The 16,921-nt window shown below is 31.8% G+C and overlaps 1 protein-coding gene across 1 annotated transcript in view; it reads left to right on the top strand.

Moving 5' to 3' along the window:
- The window catches only part of LOC111626711 (dnaJ homolog subfamily A member 2-like), a 69,209-nt gene that overhangs the window by 22,551 nt on the left and 29,737 nt on the right, over positions 1-16,921 (top strand). Inside the window, exons 2-3 of the mRNA XM_023370193.1 lie at positions 9,101-9,160; positions 15,192-15,294. Coding sequence (XP_023225961.1) covers positions 9,101-9,160; positions 15,192-15,294 — 163 coding nt within the window. The remainder of the gene's footprint in view (positions 1-9,100; positions 9,161-15,191; positions 15,295-16,921) is intronic.

Here is a 16,921-nt window from a genome sequence, read left to right as displayed (position 1 = left end):
TTTGTGAAATCTATCTTTAAATTTTTAATTTAAAATAAGTTGATTCTAAAAATAATATGTATGTACATTATACTGTAATTTTATTGATAATTATGTAAACTACAATATAATTAACATTAAACGGTTATTTTTTTTGTAATTAAAGATAATTCTAATTAATATTATATCTGATTTCAGTTAGTCTTTTTATCTACAAGTCTTAAAATTGATAATTGCTTTATTTTTCAATAATGTCGATACTGTCGAAGATGACAAAAAACTTTTTACACATTTTAATGTTTTTACACCGTGCTTTAACTTGCTAATAATTTTTACATTTTTGTAAACTGAGAGAGATTTTTTGTTTGTTTGTTTGTTTATAGACATTTTTCTCATAGAAGGGTTAATTTTTAACTAGAGTATATGGGTAATTTCAAAGTTGTAGTGATGGTTAGATAAATTGGCAGAGTAGGGATGAAAGTTAGTCAAGAAAGAGGAGGATGATTTACAAAAAGAAAGTGATAAATAGGTCTGTAATTCATGCAGGTCATAAAACTAATTACAGTAGAGCGTCGATTATCTGAATCAATTGGGGACTGGGTTGTTCGGAAAATCGATATTTCGAATAACCGATTATGTGTGAAAAAATATATTAACCTATCCCATGTTGAAATTTTTCTCCGTTGCGTGTCTCTTTGCGTTGAATTTTTGTCGATGTTAAGCCTAACGAAGACTATTGTATCGTTAAAAATTATTTTTTTATTTTGTACTAACAAAATAAATATATTGAAAAATATAAAAACAATAAAAATTTATACTTCAGAAGTTAATTTAGTATCAAAAACGTAAAATATTTGAGTAGCCCAAGACATAGCCAAAGATTGCAGCGCCACAGCACTGGCAAAAATTTAAATTTGTCGACTGGAATTCTTTCAGATAATTGACTTTCGTATAATCGACGCTCTACTGTATCCAGTGATCATCAAACTAAGTAATACTTTCAGTTTTATTTCTTTGAAGAATTTGGTATTGCATTTCTTACTACTAAAACATTAATAATGTTTGTGTATTTGCATAGCTACTGAAAATTTTCTCAGTATAACTGTCAGAGAATGTGTGGACATATGCATAAATTAAAATTGTTATGGCATTTTGCTTATTCGTGTTTGTTATAACTGAGTTTGACCGTAGTTTACATCAACTATACATTCTCCTTGAATAAAACTGTTTTGTTCCTATTCCTACTTGAACATGCTACTATGTCGCATTGCAATTTTTTTTTTAAATACATAATAGTTTGTATATATTTATAATATATAATATATAACATAACAGTCAGTGGTGATTCCAGCCAATTTGATGTCCTCTAGTGGCAAAAATAACAATGAAGTTTATAAATATTATTAATAACCAGAGTAACCTTCTGTTTTAAGTACTTCAGAAAGATTCAAAAAGGCTCCAAGAATTGTTGTATGCAACAGTATATGAGGGTATGCTGAAAAGTAATGCACGCATGCTTGTAGAACACGACCAAAAACAAATAACGATATCAGGCAAAAAATACATTAAAGTACCATTCTTAAGCTTCAAAATCATATATTTATTTTTCAACATATTTATTTGTAACTGTTTATTCTCAATAATGTGTCATAAATTAATTACCTGAGCACTATAATTAACTGTTTTTAAAACAGTTAATTATAGTGCTCAGGTAATTAATTAACAGTAGTGGAACAAGATGCATAATATTAATTCAAAATAGCAATTTTTATCTTTATCATCTATATAAATCATGAATATTTTTATCGAGTTAATCTTTTGTAGCTATGTCTTCATCTGTTGTCATAATGTATCATTGATTTGAATGATTTTTGTTAAATTTTCCTATTCTAGTGCTGTCTTTATAATTTAGTATAAGGCTGCTTAAACTTTTCTTTTTTATTTGCAACCCCATTTTACTTGAGGATTTACAGTACTACTGCTATGTAAGTATATAAAATAGGTATACAAATAAAATCACCTTCTGATGATAAACCATAAAACACTTCTTTGATGTACATATTACTTTACCATTTATAGCCATTTATTAAAACAAAAGCAAATTTGCATACTAATGAGATATGTATGCTTTTTATTTGTTCATAAATAACAATTAAGTCTTGGCTGAATATTTTGGTACTGTAGAGCATCTGTAATGTTTTTCTGAGTTGACCAATATTTTCATTTTATAATTGTCAATTCTGAAAATGCCCTTTGACATAAATACATAGTACAAAATTTTACTGTAGTCAAATTTTTTGAGACCCCTTGATCCTAAATGGGGTTGTAACCCATACTTTAAGAAGGTGTGATTTAGTACATACCTCAGGAAATATTCACTCACTCCTGTTATATTTACTATTTTAATACACAATTTTAAAGCTAACAACAGTCCAACAGTGGCCATGCGGTTCTGCTCCTTGAACACTGGTAGTTTGGTTGTGGGTTTGCGTCTCGCCAGGATGGACTGGCCATATGGAGTTTTCCGGGTTTTCTCCATGTTTGTAATGTCTGAATAGAGGCCAGTTGCCCTTAAAAAGACCTCTCAGAAGGCATCCCCAAGGCATATTACCCAAGTGTTGCTTTTCTGTAATTTAACAAACCAAACCAAAAACCCATTTTGAAACTTATTATTGTGGCTAAGTGCACAAAATCACTGAATACTGGTAATTGATTGTGGGTTCACATTTTGCCAACAGGCTGGTCATTTGGAGATTTTCAGGTGTTCTTTACATTTATAATACCTAAATTGGGACCAGTTTCCCCATACAAAGTTTTTCTAGGAGGCATCCTTCCTTTGGCAAATCACTCATGGCACATTGTCATATACAAATGAACAAAAATTTTTGGATGGTTGTCCTACACGAACCTACATTTAAGAATGGTTTGCTGCATTCTTATTTTGATATTTATTAGGTACACCTGTTTTTATGACAAGTGAGATATGGAATCACAGCTTTGTACAAATGAGACAGAGAAATAAACCATTTAAGTAAAAATTAGTCTATATTTTGACCTTGATGGTAATTGATAGTCAGTTACAATAGATATCAAATGAGAAATGGAAAGTGTGCTGAAAGAATGTATATCTTTAATTTTGACTGGATGATATTTACTTTAAAATTGGCTTGTTTGGTTAGTAGCTAGTTTCAAACACAGGGTCTTCCAGAATGAATGCTACCATTTTAAATTACAATAATTATGTAAATTATTATTCAAGAAGTATGTGACATACACCAATTCATACAGTAACAGTTATTATTTCATCTTCCATCTGCATTCAAATGTCTCGTCTTATTACCTCTAGGAAGCACTGTAAATGAAAATGGCAATACTGCAATAGAGAAGGCATTTTATGTTCTGAGTTTACAAAGTCAGAATCACTCCTCATTGTACAATTTGAGTAATCTGCAGGTGCTCCACAACTTGCTTTGTGTCTTTACATTCCAAAATGTCTCTCATACATTTCACGTCTGTACACTTATAAAGTAGGCTATGTGCACCTGTACTTCTAAATTGACGACCCATTTATTTAAATTTATATTCTAATAATACTGATGGAAATTTGTATTATATCTGTTTATCATATATGAGAAATATGGATAAGTTTATGATGAATTTTACCTGATTTTTAAAATATTTGCTTTAGTAGTAAGATGGATAACTATAATTACAGTTAAACTGTGAATATCAAGGTACTGACATACAGATTCTTCCCTACTTATGAACAGGTTAGGTTCCTTGGGTTTGTCATAAGTCAAAAACTAACCCAGAAAGTACATTCATACACAGAATAACCACTTATTGTTAGTGTTTGATCCTTCAGTATGCTTAATATTAATAGAATACATTACACTCGTTTACCGAATTGCTACTGCTAAGTTGCAGGTGTTTCAAATGTGGTGTTTCCATCTAACACTTTTGTTTTATAATGTCCACTATCCATGGTAACAGAGCAACACTTCCATTTATGTTCACAGCTAGATTTACTATTATGTTTTCAATGCATTTTTGAAGCAGTAATTGTAAAAGTTTATAAAAATTGCAAATGCTAACAAACAGTGCCATTACTCCAACATTACAAACTTTGATACCACTTCACAAGTGACAGTGGATCTTCAAGAATTTGTGCAAAAACAAAAAATGATGATACACAATAGAAATAAGCCCACATTAAATATTTATTACTTGCCAAAGACCACTTCAACAACATACCAGGAATGGCAAGAGAACTTCACAATCCACACGAAATCTAAATTTTAGATATACACAGTCAAATTGTTCATAAGAGCACCTGTATCAGTTTTTTTTTTTTGTCTTAGGCAGGTTAGAACTAGAACAAGAAGATTGCTGCTGCTAGAAAGTGTGAACATGCTTTTTCTATTGTTGACAAAATATTTGCTGTATTTATTGAAATGTCATCAAAGGGAAAAGGGTGCACAAAATATACATTTGTATGTATATTTTCAACCAAAAACAGAGAGCATGCCTAAGAACACATTTGAAATGAAACTTTGGTTTTTTTTCCACTGAAAATTTAAACTTTTAGTAGTTCTTGGCAGTTTATCTGTGTAAATTCAAACTCTTTGTATTAGTCAAAATTGTTTAACTTTTTCAATAATAAATTCTTTTTAAAGCATGTCATTACGACAGGAATGTAGAGCAATCTTCCATGAGGTCTTAAAACTGAAATAGACTTACTTGTTAGTCTACAAAAGGACATCCATAAAATACTGCATAAATTTAGTTGGAGGCAGAAAACATGACAATATTTTTTGAAGTTTCTGCTGAAATTAAACAAAATTAAATAGAGCATGTTTCTACCTTTTAAGCACTGAAAAGTTTTGTATTGTGTAGATCAGTGTTTTTCAACCTTCTTGAATACGCGACCCCTTTACAAGTTAAAAAATTCTGCCGACCCCCCATAGGGCCATATTAAGACTATATCAGTGATTTTAAAAACTATGTATTTAATTTTCTTTCTGTTAAGACAAATTATTGTTGATTAAAATGAAAATTTCGGAAGAATCGACAATAACTTAACACACCTGCATAAAGTATGAAACTTTCTTTAATGAAGTGTAGGACCTACAAACATTTGTCTTTCTCTTTTACCCGCGACCCCCCATGTAAGGCTTCGCGACCCCCAGGGGGGTTGCGACCCACAGGTTGAAAAACACTGGTGTAGATAATAGAAAGTCTTTTGCAATGATATTAACTAGGCTCTGTCATAATTTGAAAAAATGGCAGATTATTTGAGTAAATTTATCAAAATTTACTAATTTTTAACATACTTTGCTTCTATATTAGGCACTTGTGGTTTTTATCAGAATGTTGTTTCACTTAAATTCTGTAATGTCTGAAGCAATTTACAAAAGCATCTGTTATATTATTTACATTAATTATTTCCTCGCCATCACCAATTCATTACTTAATTTTCTGCTTCTGGTAGATTCTAGCTAATACAAATTAATATGAATGTAGTACAAACTTTCTGTTCTCATCTTGCAACTTCCAACACCATACTTTGTGAGGAAAATTTGATTGTAGTGCCAAAATCAGTAAAATTTTCCAGTGTTCATAACTTGTCTTGGACAATTTGACATCTTGCAGTTTTTTTAATAGTTAATACTTTTAGGAAATGAAATTATATGAACCTTGTGTAATATAATTTTAAGACATTATTGTATCTGTTGGTTTATACAGGCCAGGCAACACACAATTTCAATCCAGATATATAATGAAGATACACAAATCAGGTCTTGTTCATTTTGAAAGAGAATTGGATCATAACTGATAAAGCATTTAAACCATTTTCATTGTTTTTATTTTTCAGTTTTTAATTTCTATAATATACTTTCATGTTGAAATGTGATGTACTAATTAAACTAGACAAAACTGTATTACTTGAATAAGTCATTAAAATAATAAATACTAAAGGCAGAAGGTATGTTACGATAGACAAGTGTTTTGATTATATAAATGTCATATACAAGTGTAATTAATGATTAGTAGTTGTTCTCTAATAATACACTTCATTCTATATTCATTAGCATATGTTGATATATAGAAAAAAAAACCAATAAACTACTGTTTTTCTTAAAATATTGTTAACTTGAGCATGATTGGTGCTTATTCATTTATAGAGTATACATTTTGTTATTGATTATGCAAAGTGTTGGATTTCTTTCACTGCAGGAATGCATGAATCATTTTATCCTTTTTTCTGTCAAACCAGTTGGCATTTTGGAATGTTGGAACCAAATCTGGAAATTCTGGTGTGTGGATCCAGCCTTATTTTGTCTAAAGAAGTATGATTGTTGGCTGTGTAAAAGATCTACATAATAAAATATTCCTAACTGGTTAAACGTTAATCTTTTTAATCATCATTTTGTTGGCAGTATATTATAAATTGTTTGTAATTGTTTCTTTAATTATAAACTGTTTGAATTACTATTAAGCAAGAATAATGTTCATTGTAAATAAATTTAAGTAGCATTTTCAATTATTTTAACATATTTGTCCAATGTTACTAACTGAAAGAATTTTTGTTAATGTTATTTACTTACTTCAATTAAATGTTGTAAGTCTGATATTAATACAGATTCTATTGTGATTTGTTCCCAGAATGTACAAAAATTGAATCATAGGTGCATAGTATAGTCCTTACATATACATGTAATCTGATGAATACAGATAGCCAGATTTACAAACATGATGTGAAGTTACAGTGAAGAGAACTAAATACAAGAATGCTCACAGCCCCAGTGGTAAAATTCAAATGCTAGTGCTCCTGTCTCTAAAGCTGCATATGATATAGAAGAAAAATCAAATATAAAGTTGTAAAGCATGACTTATTTAATACAAAAGGACATTTACATACATGGATAGTGCAAATAAAGTGTCAAATGCTAATGTGCATGTTAAGCACTGACAGTAAAATGTCTTTCTCATTTTCCCATGTCTGTGTTGGGTTCATTACTGTGTGTCATTTATTGTCTATAACTCACTCAAATCAGTGGTTAAGGGGTACTAGTAGAGGATTTGATCCCGGGATCTCGAAAATCGGGATCCCGACCACTTTTCAGTCCCAAAATTTTCGGGATTAAGTTTTCCTAATCCCGAGATTTTCGGGATTGACATCATTTTAAAAAAGTTGCAAAATAGACTGCATGAAGCGAAACGTTCAGTGCCAGTGCTTTTAACAGAATTGCTTGCCTATCATTTTAATATAAAATACAAGAAATTTTATTCCAAGCAAGCAGCAGAAATTAACCTAGCGGGCTTGCGATGCTTGCTTGGAATAAAACTTCTTGTATTTTCAACTAAAATGATAGGCAAGCAGTTCTCACTGGGTTACTTGGTAATATACTTCATTTTTGTATTTTTGAATTTTCGCGGGCGCCAATCGATTTTCTGGCGCAGTCGAGAGCACTACTCAGTGCGTTTTACCTGTCAATGTGTCAGCCATCTTGTTTTGCCAGTGTAGTTAATATAGACCCGACGCCTCTCGCTTAGGGGGGTCGACCTTAGGTGAAAAGGTTACGACCCTCGCCTTGCCCGCGATCTGTCAGGATGATGCGAGAAAGTCTTTTTACGTTTCGGGGTAGTGGTTTGCTGGACGCTGAGAGACTCACACAGAGACCGAATTTACAAAATTAACGCGTTTATTTTTAGAAAGACATGCTTACAATGATCGAAACAATCGGGATTGTAGCCTTTACTCCTACAATCCCGATCCGTGTCGACCGGACTGTTTTCTTCCATCCTCCCCGTGTCCTCGAAGCTTATAAGTATTTACTAACGATTCCTCCAACTTCCATCAAACCTAAACGCGTTTTCTCAGCAGCTGCATATATGTGCAACAAATTGAGAAGCAGACTTGGTGATGAGACACTGGATGCGTTGTTATTTCTCAGATCATATTTTCGCAATTCAAATTAGAATGTTCCTATTAGATTAGTTTTCTTTATATTTAAGAAAAATGTGACTGATTAATATTATTTTTAAATACTTTTTGCTAAGAAACTTACTTTACTACCTACTTACTAGGTTGTTATATGAAAGTAGTATATTTAGTCGATGTTAAGAGAGATTTTTGTTAATTTTCAAGATTTATTTGCATAGTTTGTTACATAAAGGTTTTTTCAATTTATGTGAGTTTAAAACAATCTCAGTGATGCTCAAAAAAGAATAAATTTAACATGAAACAGTGATTTTAAGTCTGGTTAGTCTGACTGTAAGTTTGATTAGTTAGAGTGATTAAATTAACTAGGTGTATACCGTAAAATACGTTGATTTTTGTCTAAATTTTGACTTTTGATTTCTGTAAGATTTTCTTATTTTTTATTAACCCTCAATACTGAAATAATCCCGGGATCCCGGGATTGAATAAGTATAATCCCGAAATCCCGGGATTAGAAATAAGGACCGGGATCAAATTCCCTAGGTACTAGTCACCTTGTATGTAAATGTAATAAGCTAGTTCTGTTTTGTGCCTAAACATTTATATTTGAATTAATTAATGTTTAAGTCCTTACATACATAATGATAAGGATAATATTTCCAGTTTTTTTCCAGATATTCACTTGAAATGTTACGATGTAATGTTACATTAGGTCATTATTTGGTGTGAAGTTAACTTTCTTAAGTCATGTTCACTTTGTTTAAAATACATTTTTACTTGTATAGCTTTATTTTCATGTATGTATGTAGGAATAAATACAAAAATTTAAGATACATCTCTCCAAATAGACAATGTGCTTGTCTGCTACCTGTCAGAAAATCCAACAAAGTATTGTGTAGTAGCTCAAATATTCATTATCTGGTATATAAAATCAGAATATTACATATGTAAACTACCACAAAAGCATAGACATGTATAATTATTATTTATTATGCATTTAACTATTAATTAAAACTATTTTCAACATCTTTAGATCATATTCAAAGCTTCTTAGTTGTTTCTTGATCAAGACAACCACTTAGTCCAATATCTGTCAAATGAACTAATAAAATTGTACAAAAACTTAAAATTATTATCGGTTTTCAAAACTAATGTTAAAGCTATTTTTATTTTCAGGCCTATCGTAAATTGGCTAAAGAATATCACCCGGATAAGAATCCAGAACAGGGAGAGAAGGTAAATTGAAATAAATTTTTTACTTTCAAATTATCACAAAAAAGACAAGTACTTAGAAGTGTAAACAACAAAAACTTTATAATGTAACCCTAATTTAATCAATGAATTAAATATGGTAGAAGCAATTTGACATTTTAAATTAGCTTTCCCACATAACAGGAAAAGTTACTTTAAAATAATCTGCTGTTTAACAATAATGTTAATGTCAGGGATGCACAACCTTTTGTGAAGAAGGGCTAAATTAGGATTAAGTTTACTGACTGGGGGCCGGACCTCCAAGAGATTAATGAAATAGCTGAGATTGGATGCTGGCAGCAATCTTCTTGATGTCTGGTGTAATGGCAGATGTTGAAACAACCAGCAATTTTGCAAATTCTCGTTGGTTAACCTGTTCCGTGTTTTGCACTTGTTTAAATTCATAAGCGAAAACGCTTGTTCGCATACATAGGTACTGCCAAACATGCTTGCACAAAATTGAGCATTGTCTTTCAGTTTTGGAAATGATGTATCTGGCAGTTCTTTGTAGAATGTGAGGAGATTAGAATTTTTGAACTGTGATTTCAATTCATCACTGCACTGGATGTCTATCAACTCAAGTTGGACATCTGGAGGGGCATCTTCCACTTTCACATCAAATGGAGTTGAAAAAAGTTGCAGGTAGATCTTGTATTTCTGGAATTCACCAAACCTCTCATTGAATGATGTAAGGAGGGTGTTAACTTGGTCAGAGTAATCCATCTTCATATGTGGGTATTTCTCTTTCATGGCCTTGCAATGTGGAAAGTGTGTAAAGTTCTCTGATTGCATGTGGGACTTGAAAAGTGATAGTTTGGTCATAAATGCATTGATGTTACTTGTCAACTGAGAAACAAGTTGCATCTTTCCCTGCAATCTCAAATTAAGGTCGTTTAGATAAGCAGTAATGTCAGCAAGGAAAGCTAAATCACACTGCCATCTTTGTCCCTCCAAATTCCTTGTAGTGTTCCCCCGTTCTTTGAGGAAAGTGATAATAGGCCCCAATAGCTCCACAAATCTCTTGAGGACTGTTGCCTTGCTCAGCCAACGAACTTCAGTATACGTGGGCAGGTCAGCATAATCAGCATCTATTTCTTCAAGAAATGATGTGAAGAGTCGATGGTTGAGTCCATGACGGCGGATTAAGTTCACAGTATCATAGACATCTTTCAGCAGACGTTCAAATCCCAGCTTCTTTGCACAAAGTTGCTGTTGGTGAATTATGCAATGATACTGGACTAACTCCTTTTGCCTGTCCCCAAGGTGGTTTTTCAGCAAGGTGACCATGCCATTCTCACATCCAACCATAGATGGTGCTCCATCAGTGGCAATGCTGGATAGCTTGTCAAAGTCCAGTGCTGATTTGTTGCAAACGCTCAATAAACCAGTAAGTAAGTCAGCACCAGTTGTATGTCCGGAAAGTGATGCCATGCCAAGAAATTCTTCATTCACAATAAAATCTAGTGAAACACTTCTAATAAACACAATCACTTGTGCTGTTGATGATATGTCAGTGGATTCGTCCACAGCCAAAGAAAAATAAGCACAGTTTGCAACTAAAATATTAAGTTGGCCAGAAATGTCTGATGCAATTTGCGAGATTCTCCGTTGTATCGTCATGCGGTTAAGACTGATTGTTTGAAAACACTTTGTCTTCTCAGGACACATCTTCTCACTTGCGATGATAAGACACTTTTTTATCATATCGCCATCTGTGAAAGGTTTCCCATTCTTGGCTATTAAAGCAGATATTTCTAGGCTGGCTTCAACAGCCGCATCCAATTCTCCAGATTGTTTCTTGAACACATTTTGTTGGCTGATTAGTGATCGTCGTAACGATTCGATTTTCCGTTTGCGTTCCGTACCTTGCAGAAGGAAATCCTTGTGTTGGCTTTCATGATGTCGCTTCAGGTTGAATTCTTTTGGCACTGCTATTGTTCCATTGCACAAAAGGCAAATAATGCTGTTGTTCTGTTGCACAAAACAGTACTTGTTAGTCCACACTTCCACTTCTTGAAACTGATGATTCTCGCGATTGACCTTGCGTTTAATGCCCGGCGCCATACTGTTCACTCTGCAAAACAATGTCTCATTGTGCCGAAAATTCTGAGGCCCGCAACAAATCATGTTTGAGATAAGGCAAGCTAGACTACCACGTGCTTTGTTCTGTATCCACTCTGACCAAAGACTAAAGAGGCGGGGACAGAAGACTATTACGCACACGTGGCCAGGCAGGTCTTAATTCGTTCGACCCCTGTCCGGGCGTCTCCACCATTTCTCAGAATTTGTGAGTCAGATCGTCAACATGCCAGGTGCAGGACACTAATCCATCATAAATGTGGTTACCATTCTTACCTAAATTATATTTATGGCCCGTCAGTTTTACCCCCGTGTTCAGAAATGAATCAAAAGTGATTAACACAGTGCAGTGGAAAATCTGAATATTTTAAATATAATTATTAAAATTGCGATATCTCGTTTCAAATTGGCGCTAGAATCAATCTGTTTTTTTTTTTTTTCTGTCACAAATATATCACAGTTTACGACTGTTAAATTTCAAATAAAATAAAAATTAAAAATAATAATTTAATTTTAAATTTACGAAAAAAAGAATGTAAAAATAAAAGTAAATAAAAAGTTCCAATTAATTTACTACTTAAATAACCTAAATATATCTGTTTTCTTTCACGGAATCATTTTACAACCCTCTTTGTTGACAAGTTTATGGCTTAACGCGGTTTGTAATAATTATTAAATCCAAAATATTTTAGTGCAAACGGCTTCCTTTCAGTCATAATGACTCTATTCCAATTACAGTATTAATTTTCTTGGTCCAACTTAATAATAATAAATTTGATGCGAAAAAATTTTTTTCTATTGTTAGTCTATGGAGAGATATTGTTGTAAATTATCAGTTGTTATAGTTTTTTGTACATTTCTTTTTGAACTCTGGTTAGTTTTTTCTAGTTTGAATGACATTAGATTGACGAATAAGCGTCTTTTTAGAAAAGATTGATTCAAATTCGACTATACCAATCAGAATCTAGAATGTAAACAAATGCTAAAAAATCATTATTTTCATGGTTTTTCAGCACTATTTTCACTTATTTTTGTTATTTGACGCTATTTAGACGAATAAGCAAGTTTTCCGAAGCATAAAATTGAAGATTTCCCGCCAAAATAGAAACTTCCTGATAACATCGGAAATGACGTTCTAACATCATTTTATTCTATTTGATTCTTCAAAAAATCGTTATAATACTATGTATTAGACTTAAAATATTCGATATCTAAACCAGAAAGTGTTAGCTAGAAATAGACTTATTTATAGAACAACCCCCCATTTCTCACTTCAGGGAAAGTTATAAAACAGTTGGGTGCTAATGACTTTGTGAAAGGGAAAAGTTCTACACTTAGAAACTTGGAAAGAAGGGATTTGGTCTGTACCGTCCGCGGGCGCATAAACATTGATAAGGGGCCGTATGAGGCCAGCGGGCCGCAGGTTGTGCACCCCTGCTAATGTGAAGACTGACTGACAGTTTGTGAGAAAGTACAAAGAAGAAAATGTTAAAATGGCTTATTATGCAATATCTACGACATTACTCATTACACAATGGAAGAAGTGGAAGATGATTTTACTTCTCTGTGCTTATATTCCACAGTAGAGAGCAATGAAACAAATATTTATTAAAAGATAATTCTTGATTAAAAAAAGTGTCATAAATGTCACAGTTCTCATTTGAAGATGTACACTTTTAAAGCATGCATCTTCAAATGTGCTTCAAGTGAAATATGTATCTAGCTTTCGAAGCTTGACAGATTACACCTTTCATCCATGAATGGCAATCAAGTTTTGAATAACTTGATTATCCTGCATAAATAAGGGTATAATGTATCAGTCTTTTGCATATCATTGTAAAATATCATGGAAATGAAACACTGTAATAACTGTTGTGACAATTTTATGGTTATATTTAAACATAAAAATCATGTAATAAAAGCTCAAATGTTGATTCACTCAAAACTTGAATTTTATAATAACTTCATTTGAATAAGTAGTCATTTAAAAACTTAGTATGAATTAGCTATTTGCTGCTTTTATTTGTTTGTATTGTTATTTTTATTTGAATTTATTAAAGGTATAAATTTGCCTTTTTATATAAAATTTTCAGCCAAATTATTAGAAACATGAGAGTAAAATGACAATTAAGACAAAAATGCAAAGTAACTGTGCTTGCTTTTTTTTTATCTTGGATTGTAAATTATAAATACACTTATTACAATATTTTTACTTGATTTACATGGTTATTTAGAAGAAAGTTAAAGCATTTGATACAAAAAATAATCTTGTTTGCAGATACATCAAAAAATTAGTTCACAGATATACCAAATAAACATTTGTTAAATGTAATAAGGTTTATTTTCATATTTAAAATTGCATTCAGCACTTTGATGTAATGACAGATGTATATAGTTCATTTACTTTCACTTATGCATAGAGAGGTTAGTATTTGTTTATTTAAGAGGAAATGTAAGAGTTGATTTGAGATTGTTAGGAGTAAGGAAAAATGTGATAAAATGAATGTAAAGTTTACAACAATGTCAAAGTTTATAACAATTTTTACAATGGTTAAAAAGTAACCTGGAGGGTGAATTTATTAAAGATTTCAATAAAGAAAACACACATTTTTTTTTTTTTGTAATTTGTCCATTTTCACACCACATTTTAAAAGGATTTTAGCAAGTTGAGTGGGAGAGTGCTTCTGAATAAAAATTCCACTCCTTCCTATGATGTAAAAACAGATGAACTAAGAGAACTTTATCTTTGTGAAATCTTTAATGATCATTACAAGTAATTGTAATGATGAGGCACTGAAGTCAAATGTTAGGGAGATGCAATTTGCTAAATTCAGTTAAAATTTTGTTAATGTGTTGTTGATGAAATTTTTAGGAATAGTTGAGGGTATAATTTGAATATTAGAAAAGTATGTGACAAGATTAAGGCATAAAATAATGTAGTCTTTTTGTCTTTTGAACACTATATAGTGTAAATACACGAACACTTGGCAATATTCAGTCTTTCTCATATTTTTTATGAATGTCACCATAATGAATTTCTGGTGCAAATATTTAATATTGTATCAAGAAAGATTTTTAATTAAAATGTGGCAGTAGCTATGATCAAATATATTGCTAGTGAAACTGTCAACTTTCACTGGCAATATATTTAAAATTATTTATTGAGAATCAAGTCTATGCAGAACATGAATTAGTTGTGTGTTCTTTCTATTATTGCAGACTGTTATATGTTCTACTCTGATAAATATTCTGAATGTCCTGCTGTAAGGGTCGGAACATATGGATGTCTTTCATGCATAGTTAATTTAGCTCAATGTGACAATATGTGGTTATAAATGAGACCAAACACGTAGTTTCAATGCAGAGAAATCTCAAAGATAATTCTACTGAAATATGCAAACTACTTTGGTTCTCTGGCTTCTTTGTGATAAGTATCTATCTGCATTTATTGGTCAGAAATTCATGCTTAATTTAACACAATAAACGCTGTCTGTGCATTCCAGCCGTAAGGCTAAAGTCATGCAGATGCAAGATTGGTAGTGAACAAGAAGTTCGAAGGGATATCAGTCTCATAAAACAAAATCATATACTTGTGAGAGATACAGAAAATCTCTCTTGTTAGATATGTGTCACTGATCTTTATTGTAGTTTGAACTTCTCACTGTATACTGCACCTGTGAAGTTCCTTATTTAGTTTGTGGTGTGTGTGCACACAATTTAAATATGGATACTTCCAGTTACAGTATATGGGCAGGAAGAAAATGAATAAGGCTTTTTTTTTTTTGAAAGAAACTAATTCAGTTAGGGCTTTAAAAAATTGGCCAGATTTTTGTGAAATAAGTAATATTTTAATGGTGTTAGTGTATATTTAATAATAAAATATATCTAATGAACAAAGTATAAAACATTTTTAAAGTAAATTTTGATTCGTTTTCAGTTTAAAGAAATTTCGTATGCTTACGAAGTTCTCTCGGACCCTAACAAGAGGGTAGTTTATGATCAACAAGGATTGAAAGGGCTGCAGGGTGGTGCTCATGAAGGTACGTAAGCCATCAAATTGTATTTTTAAATGAATAAAAAGCTAAGTTATGAAATTGTTTCCTATAATTTAAGAGATACATAGAAAAATACTTTTTAAAGAAATCTTAAAATGATTTGATGTAATGTAATATAATTAAAGCTGTACTTAGTCTATCCTTGGAAGCAATATATTTCAATTAGAAAACAGTTACATCTCTTGTGTTAGATTCATTGCTTTCAGGGATAGAATCTGTGCATTTAAAATATCATTTGTGTTAAGATGAATTGTCCATGATTGCTAATGTCATGCTTTTTGCTATATGTACATCATTTTGATGTTCTTTCAGCCTAGGAATGTCCTGATACAACAGAAGTATTGATACCGATATGATGAGTATTTTTAAAGTATTGGTATAAGTCTAAGTATCGATACTGATCATATTGGCGTTGGATAATGAAAATGGAAATTTTGCCAGCTGTCACTGTTCAGTCTATGGCATCTCCTTCCAGCTATTGTTACTGCTGAGAAGGTATTGTACTCATGAATACAATGAAGGCTGAGTAGGCCACAGAGAATTGAATCTTGGCAAAATTACCACTAAATACTTATTTATAAACAGTAATCTGAACATTAATCATATTAGATTCTGAAAAAGAAATTTGATGTAATAAATTTATTAATTTTTGGTCATTAATATTTACTATAAAAGTTTAATTTAACTGAAATTGTGTAAGATTTGGATTCAACAGCAAAATTGGTTTCTGTTGGACCTTGTCTATCTGTGAAAAATTAGCAATACCAGATCTGATACCCAAACTGAAGTATCAATATCAGTATCGGACCAAAAGTATTGAGTACAAAAAGTATTCTGTATGAAAGAAAAGTATTGATGTGGTATCAAGATGTTCCTATTTGAGCCCTGTGAGGAGATTGCAGTAAGTGTAACTAATATATTTGCTAATGTGGTTTTTGTGTCTTATAGTAAGTGTTACTTCATAAATACCAGTCCTAGAGAACATGTTTATCATGTTGCTACTCATATAATTTGAGCATAAACACTCAATTTGCATATACATTATAAATATATGTAGGCAAAGCTTCTATAAACAAATACTTCAAAAAAAAATTTCTCAATCCTAAGATTGTCTTAGCCTTTGATAGATTTTGAAATTGCTATTTTCTTTGGAATGTCTGTTATTAGTGAGTAGAGAGAGATATTTTGATCTTGTTGTTCATTGTTAATTTGAAACTTATCATATATTTATGTACAAATATAATTTGTTAATCATCGAAGACAAGTCTGTCCAAAAGGGACCACCATTTATTTTGTATTCCAGACTTTACACATACACATCTATGGCAACAGGCCTTCCTTTTTAGGCTTCATGCTGCCAGAGATAAAAAACAAAGCCATTTAAAAACACAAACATCCAATTAAAAGGAATCGGTGACACAGACATCTTACTGTTCATCCATCTGGCCATTGGGGTGGTTCTGCTTTATATCTACTAAAAGAGGCACTGGAATATGTAGATGTTTTGAAGCTGCTCCGTCTGATGGTGAGATTAATAATAATCTCACCGATGAGATTAATAATAATCTCTGTCCGATGGTGAGATTAATAATAATCTCACCATCGGACAGAA

This window comes from Centruroides sculpturatus, unplaced genomic scaffold, assembly GCF_000671375.1.
Source record: "Centruroides sculpturatus isolate CEXI.00-Female unplaced genomic scaffold, Cexi_2.0 scaffold438, whole genome shotgun sequence".
NCBI lineage: Eukaryota > Metazoa > Arthropoda > Arachnida > Scorpiones > Buthidae > Centruroides > Centruroides sculpturatus.
Note: the sequence above shows the minus strand (reverse complement) of the source record. Positions and strands in the feature narration are given on the sequence as shown.